Below are 8,045 nucleotides of genomic sequence, written 5' to 3' on the forward strand. Positions count from 1 at the left end.
TGCATCACTCTGCGTTTATCCTCTGCTAAGACATTAAAGTTTTATAAAAACACATTTAAAATATTGAGGTATCTTTCACTTGGAAGAGGAGAGCATTAACCCCTCAAACTTTCTTATAGGAGACTTTCCAACTATTATTTCACTGAGCAGCAAGCAGATTTGAGAGGAACATGGGGCAGGTAATATCCACAATTACTTTCGATACACAAGGAAACTGAGGCTCAGAAAGTCTTTATTATTTGTTCCAGATAACACAGTAAGTAGCAGAGCACAACAGTAACTGGTTTGTTAAAAAAATACAGGCTCTGTCCACTGTATAATATTGCTTTTCATAGTGCAAAGGGGCAGATTGCTTCCTACAACTGCTAAGCTGAGAGGAGATGAAGGCAATGAAAGGCTTCAGAGGAAAGACAGGAGTCACCTTGGTGACGCACATGAGGAACACAGAGGAGGGGATGGGGTAAGCTGAGATGAAGGCGGAGGAGATATTAAAGAATGAAAGGAGTCAAGGTAATGGGGATGGGAGATACATAGAGGGACTTGGAGGTGGGAGTTAGAACCTCTTGATTCAGGAACATCTTTTGGCTAAGATATAGACAAAGGCAGGGAGCAAAGCTACTTAAGACAAGAAACCCTCTACTATGGAGGAAGTGTTCTTGTATTGTTTGATTTAAATAATTCGTAAGGATAAAAAAGCAGGTTCAAACACTACCACATAAGGCACCACACAACCCACTGACAGCTCACCTCGTCATCTATCATATCCAGGCTCTGAGTGAGGGGCAACAAAGGAATCAAGAAGAAAAGGGTTATAGAAACAGGTCGTAAAACATCAACAGTACACAGTTTTAATAAACTTAAAATCATGCCAGGCTTGAAGAATACAGGCAGAAAAGTTTACAGGGAACAGAAGTTTTACCAAACAAAAATCATGTTAGAAAGAAGTAAGCATGGGGCTGGGGTTATGGCTCAGGGTAGAGCGCTCGCCTAGCACATGCGAGGCCCTGAGTTCGATCCTCAGCACCACATAAAAATAAATAAATAAGAAAGAAGTAAGCATGAATATTTAAGTAAGAGCAAAAATATCTTTACTTACGTTGTGTCTGTCTGCTCACCTCCACCCCTTTTGGGGAACCAAACCAATCCTTAATGTAATTTCCTGCCTCTCTTATAAACATTTATCTCCTAATAATTCTTAGCAATGCTCACCATGACCCTTGCTTCTAAGTAAGTGGTTCTCACCCTCTTTTCCTTCCTTGTCAGAACTATAGCAATGATTCCATCAGGATCCACACCAGAAGGAACAGGAGAATCTTGGTGTGACCGTGGCAGAGGTAAGGGAAAAAGGGAATGGACAATTTGCGAACCCCCATATGAGCTGAGCTGTTTTTGCTCTCCAGGTCCCAGCCTCCCCACTGTGAGTGATCCTGAAAACAACACAGTACTCTCTCGATGAGAGAAAGGGAGCGAAATCACGAAGACTTTACATAAATACAAAGCCATGATCCTGCTGGTTTCTATGCAATAATTTATCCTAAAAACCATTTTCCCAGTATATTTTATGAGACAACTGTCTGATCATAGTGCCACTATAGTACCTCATCTGATGACAGTGCTAAGGACTGAGACAGCCCTGGTGTTTTGGGTTCTGCTCCTAAGCCACTCAGGTCTGCGGAACTGGTACTGCTGGGACTGAAGTCATCGTTGAAGGTAAAATTCTGGAAAAACAAAGGAAGCTCAGTGTTAAAGGGGCACAACAAGTGAACCAGAGGCAGGTGTGTTTCCAAGTTCTCAGAGGTTCTTTATAAGCCATCTCAGAAGAAACTCATACTGGGTTTGGTAATGACCTTCAACCGGCCAGTGGTTGAGAATGCTGTGTCTTTTGTGCCTAATTGAGAATTCTGGTGCTTTCTCCATCTGATGAAAGGAGAGGTGTTTTAGAGAGATGATTCTTCAATCTCTCTCCAAGGGTACAGAATTCATTATCCTCTGCTACTGCTCAGAGGAGTAATATTAATAAGCCTATCTTCTTTGACCCTAATCGTGATGAGTAACAGTGTAAGTAAAAATACAAGATGGTGTGGAGAGGCTGAGTTATTAGGAACAGATGGTGATTCCTATCAGGAAGGTAGCTGGAGCACCCCTGGGAAGGAGCGCATGCGGCTGTCCGTGATAAATACTGTGAGAAGTGGCAGATTCTCTCCTGGAGGTACCCTTCAAGATGATGAGTTCTGGGGGAGGACACAGTCTGACAACACTCTGCGTGTTCCATGCTGGAATGAAACTCTCATGGCACCAGCAGACAACCAAAGAGGCTGGGCACAGAACAGACACATGGGGCTGGAAATCAGCTGGGGCTGGGGAGGTAGAATATGTAAACAAGACTTCCCTGGAACATCATTAACATGTTCAGAGAATATTATAATGAAACTTAACAATGGCTACCTAGCTGCATTCATGGAAACATTTTAAACCAAATCTGGAGACTTCCTCAGTGCATGATGATGGTAGAATTACTCAAACAACGTTTAAATGCCTCAGATCCGATAGTAAAAGGCCCAGATGCTCTACCGCTGTCAAAACTTTTTGCTAATGCAAATAGAATGGCTCGATTCCCAGGAACTCTGTGCAACTTGGCCAACAACCATCTAGTTTCATGTTCTACTTCATTAGAACTTGGACTGTTAGTTTTCCATTAGGTTCCCTTGTATTGAGTTAAGTTGATTATTCAGAATAAACACTACATCAGAGGCTAGGATACTTAGTGCCAAACTAATTCCAAGATTTGCTAAAACTTCAGAAAAGAAGTCTAACTAAATCAGAGCACATGGAGCTCGGTCAGTAGAACATTTAAGCAGCAGGGTGTTTTAACACAGAACGTCACCATCTGGTATTGTCAATGGAGACACAAACTCAGGCCCCAGTCAAAACCCTTTGAGCTGTTAACCTCAAGGAAAGAATTAAATTCAAGTAACATTAATTACACGTATCTGTTTGAGAAAGAAAGGTGAACATAGAAAAAAGGAGACCAAACGACGTGTGAAAGTTAGCCACCATATATATATGTGTTTCAATAAAATGTTAGATAAGGTTTGCAGTGTCATGCTGGAAATAACCATCATGCATTTAAAAACAAATCACACCCATGCATATAATTCCTAAATCTGTGAAAGTTAAAGAACTCTGGTGACAAAATTACAACAGCTGTTCAGCATGGAAATTTGATATGAAAAGGAGGAGGAAGTACGGTGCCAAGTCAGCACTGGTTTGTTTTAAGGAGTTTCACTCAGATGTATCAAACACATATTCAGTCCCGAATTTATCGGTTTTCCAGTAAATCTTAAAGAGCATAGCAAAATAGTTTTATAATGTAATTTAGATTACTCAGTAAACAGATCTATCATACTGTTTCATGATTTGAATGTATCTTTTCCCAGCATGGCTTAACTGTCAAACTCAGATTAAATAGCAGTACGTGAAAAGACAGGCAAACCAAAGAGAAATGTACACTCTAGAATGGAACAGTGTTAAAGCAAGTGATGATTAAGTGAGGCTTTCTCTTCCTCACACAAGAAACACCACACGTTGCTTGTGGCGGTGTTACCACACAGTTCCGCGGATCCAGAGCACACACAGGTTGAGGACGCCTTCCAGAGACTGAACAGGAGGAGGGGTTTGGGTTTTTCTTGTTTGCTTTTTCAATCCATGTGTTTTCTACCTTAGACCCCGTTTTATCTGAAATTAGAGTCTCAGGAGAAGGCTGAAGGGGACTTGTAGGTGAAGGCAGGTTCCTGAAGGCATAGGATCCTTTCCGGCTTTCATTAAACCAGGAGAAAGGCATGCAAGGGGAGCGGGTGGAGGCCTGAGCTGCGGAGGGCGGCTTGGCTTTCCAGTTTTCCAGCCTGCCTCTGAAGATCCTGTTTTGTGAAAAGAATGGATGTTAGACAAAGAAAGGCAAAAGGCTTCCTGAAGCAAATTTTGAAAGGTCTCTCAATATAGCTTCAGTAGTAATAGCCTGAGAAACTGTTCTACTCAGCAGAGTAAAATTTTGGGCTGTAACACTAACCTCAATAGTTACATTTTTTTTTTTTTTTGTATCTAAGTGAAGTCTATGACAATAATCAAAGCTCTCGCACTGCTATTGCCATGGAGAATTTTTTGAAATGAATCTCTAAGTGCATGCAGATGAACTAAGACCAGGGAGGCGGTCCTGCAGGCACTGCTCTTGGGCCGGCCATCACAGCAGCTCCTTTACCTGGTAGGTACATCAGTGCCTCACAGCAGCTCCCAAATAGCACCCTTCTAGCCTTGCTCAGGACTTGTGTTCTCAAGTATCTAACATTTTAGAAAAGGATTCATTTAAATAATTTGAACACTTCAGGGCTTGTGATACTTTGAGAAAAACATGTAGCCTACTGGCTTTTCATCATCTTGGTGTTTCTTCAAAGGAGCAGGACAAGACTTGATGTCCTGGTACCCCCCTTGGAGGTCCAAGGCCTTGCACCTCCTGAGTATGTGGCATTGGGCCTTCTTTCGGTTTCCATTTGCTCATCTATGAAAGGTGTATTTTTATGTCTCTCATATGTGGTTGTTAAGAATTAAATAGCATATGTGAAAGTGCTTTGAAAACTATCAAAATATTAAATTCTCTGTTTATTTTTTAACATTTAAAGGATTTAAAGGCATTCAAGGAACACAGTATGAAAACAGTTCCCTTAATGCAGTTACTTTCATATTTATATTTATCTTTTGGTTAAGAGAAAAATAATTATTAGGAACCAAAGTAGGAATAGATGACAGTTTACATGCGTCATGGAAGAGAGTCTGCCTCAATATGTCCAAATGTTATTTCATGGAATGTCTATTATCTGATAGCTGTTAATATCACAACAGATTCCCTTCAATTAAAAGAAGCTGAACACCATAGCTAGATAACTTTCTGTCCCAGATGTATTCTGAATTTTAGTCTTTTCACATCTCATTTCAAACAAACTTTGAAATATATTTCAAATTGACATAAATAGCTTAACTCCTAAAAATTCCAGCTATTTACAAATACTGTGAGAATCAAATGGGACAATAACTGAAACACCATTTTATAAACTGGAATGCAGTATACAAATATAAAGTGATTAGAAGAATGACAACTAAAGATAATGGAGAAGTCAATGTGGTTTTGGGAAAACATAGAGATCAGCAGTTGGGTGAGCAAAATTGTTGGTCATATTAAAGATTTCAAAAGATCTGATGTTTTTAATAGAGTATTTAAAAAATGGGAGTAGGAAGTCTTCAAGGATAACAGATAAATATCAACTAGAGATGTGTCAAACATCAAATTCATCTTCAAGTCTAAATTTAAAAAAAGTATCCTTAAATCTAAATACGTATGTCATAAGACACAAGAGTGAACTCAAGAAAGCATGCTAGCAGAGGCAGACTGGTCTGTAAGAAGCATTTTTTAATCCCTTGGCCATGGACAAGTCTGATAAGAACCATCTGGTGCAGCTGTTTCCATTCAGATCTTGGGCACCCAGACAATGAATTAGCATTAGAGGAGGACGGCAGAGGAGTCAACCTGGAATCTGTATTTTAACCAGTCTGATCTGATTCAAAGTTTTTAATACTTTATTAATACTATCCAGAATGCAAATATAATTATTTGGGAAGAAGGAGAAAAGCATTTTACTTTTTCTGATAGAAAATGGTTGTACTGGTTCCCCATGCCTGAATTTCCCCCTTCCACGTGACACCAGGAAAATTAGATGCCATCCCAACTTTGGTCTTCACTGCAGTTGGGGAACTTTTAAATCTAGGTTACAGAAGAAAGGGACAGCTGTCTCCCCAACTCCTCTGAGAGAGAGGAGAGGGAAATCATATCATCTTAATATCCTTGAATTCAATTTGGGAAGGACCTTGGATTCTTAGTTTTTGGAATGTAAATATTTGCTTCTAGGTTGAAGATAAGACAAGTGACTCCAGTTTTACAGCCCTGGCAGTGCCTGCATGGAGCTCCATCATCTCATTCCTCCTGCTCCCTCATCTCCTTAAGATGTGACCACATACCTCTGGAGAGGTAAATCTCTCTGCAGTTCTATCTATCCGGTCATAATTTAACATCTAAGATCGTCTTTTAGCGTAGATCCCACATTCCATTAAAAATGTTGAAAATACTCTGTAAACATATCTAAAAATATGACTCTTGCAGTCTCACTCTTGTAATCGGGCATATCTGAGGAAAACTGGACCTTAAGATCATAATCACCTCTGGCTATCAGTTTCTGAATCAAGGGAATTTTAAAAAGAATTTCATCCATAATTCCAATAAATTTTGGTAGTGCTTAAATAAATGGCTATTGTTTTAAAGTTTATAAAGAGGCCATAATTAACAGCAGCATGACAATCTCATCCTACTTCCAAGTGAATGTCTTTGTAACAATGCATTTAGGCCACCACCACTTCCTTTTTTTAAAAAAAATTAGGCAAGAAATAAGAAGATTGTTGCCTGAAGTGTTATTCTTTTGCTTTATTTGAAAAGGACTTTTGATAGTACAGATCCTGGCAGGACAACATTAGGAGGGAAAAAAAAATCTGAAGGCTACATCTAAGTAAACACTTTGATAAAATTATCTCTAACAGGAAAATATTTAAGATTAATAATCCCATGTGGACTTGTATATCCAGCAATTAAGACAGGTCCTGAGGCCATGTTGTTCTTATAATCTGTGGTGAGCAAGGTCATGGAACCCCAGCCTCTGCTGATACCCAGAAGCTTTCTTATGCCACTTCATACACCAAGGTAATAGAAGACAAGCAAGTAGAAATTGTTGAAAGACCACTTCCAAGGAGTCAACCACTATCTCTATAACTGCATACCACCATATTTGGGATACTCTGAAGAGTGTTTTACATGAGGCCTGGCTGTGTCCCTGTGAGGCTGTCTCCTAACTCCCTCATTTTTTAATCTGTGACTTTAAAACTCCATGACTAATGGAGCATTGTGTGCTTCCTGGCACCCCAGATGAACTGAACAGAGGCATGCTTCCATTTGGATGGACCTACAGAAATGGAATTCTCATTTAAAAAAAAGAAACATAGCTGGGTTTGGTGGCACATGCTGTAATTTCAGCAATGCAGAAGGCTGAGGCAGGAGAACTGTAAGTTCCAGGTCAGCCTGAGCAATTTAGCAGGACCCTCAGCAACTTAGTGAGATCCTATCTTAAAATAAAAAATAAATAGGACTGGGAATGTAGCTCAGTGGTAAAGTGCCCTTGGTTCAATCCCCAGTACCAAAAAACAAAATAAAAAAACCCACTATATTACTTTAAAACTAGAAACCTATCAGTCTACCAACATATACTTTTGAGAATGAATACCAGTTTCTTCCTGGATAAATTGAACTACTGGGCCTATAAAGGAGCAGAAAAGATTTGGTAGCAGATTTTATTTTGACCACTCCATCTGTTTCACCTTGTTGAGAAAATCTTCCTAATTATTACTAATACAAAATCTGTCTTTCCTTCCTTTTTTTTGCTTCTACCCTTCCTTCCATTTTTAACACTTTCTTTTCCTTTTTTTCTTTCCCCCACTCCCCCTAAAAATAAATCAAGATTGGTAGAAATGAATTCCTGATGAATTTAAAAATAATTTCGGAGAAAAGGCCCAGTGGCCCGCGGAGGGGCAGAGCTGCCAACCACTCCTGCAAGGTAGGCGGGCCTGGGACCCACCGGCAGAACAGGAGCAGCGGCCTGCTGAGAGGCAGAGCCGCCCCCTCCCCCCACGCCGGCAAGGTAGATGGAACTGTGACCACCCACAGAACAGACCCAGCGGCCTGCTGAGGGGCAGAGCCGCCCCCCACCCCCCACGCCTGCCAGGTAGGCGGAACTGTGACCACCGACAGAAAAGGCCCAGTGGCCTGCGGAGGGGCAGAGCTGCCAACCACTCCTGCAAGGTAGGCGGGCCTGCGACCCACCTGCAGAACAGGAGCAGCGGCCTGCTGAGAGGCAGAGCCGCACCCCCACCCCCCGCGCCTGCAAGGTAGGCGGACC

General features: G+C 40.9%; 1 protein-coding gene across 13 annotated transcripts in view; it reads right to left on the reverse strand.

The window, feature by feature from the left end:
* Window positions 1–8,045, reverse strand: part of Ppp1r9a (protein phosphatase 1 regulatory subunit 9A) — a 309,447-nt gene that overhangs the window by 6,979 nt on the left and 294,423 nt on the right. For 5 of the 13 annotated variants that reach the window (XM_048785937.1, XM_048785941.1, XM_048785945.1 and 2 more), the window contains 3 exons: window positions 3,605–3,917; window positions 1,599–1,718; window positions 748–771 (listed from right to left, as the gene is read on the reverse strand). In XM_048785937.1, the coding sequence (XP_048641894.1) occupies window positions 748–771; window positions 1,599–1,718; window positions 3,605–3,917 (457 nt within the window). The remainder of the gene's footprint in view (window positions 1–747; window positions 772–1,598; window positions 1,719–3,604; window positions 3,918–8,045) is intronic. The other 8 variants (XM_048785944.1, XM_048785942.1, XM_048785949.1 and 5 more) reach the window with 5 other exon arrangements.

The sequence above is a fragment of the Marmota marmota genome, unplaced genomic scaffold (genome assembly GCF_001458135.2).
Source record: "Marmota marmota marmota unplaced genomic scaffold, marMar, whole genome shotgun sequence".
NCBI classification, from domain to species: Eukaryota; Metazoa; Chordata; class Mammalia; order Rodentia; family Sciuridae; genus Marmota; species Marmota marmota.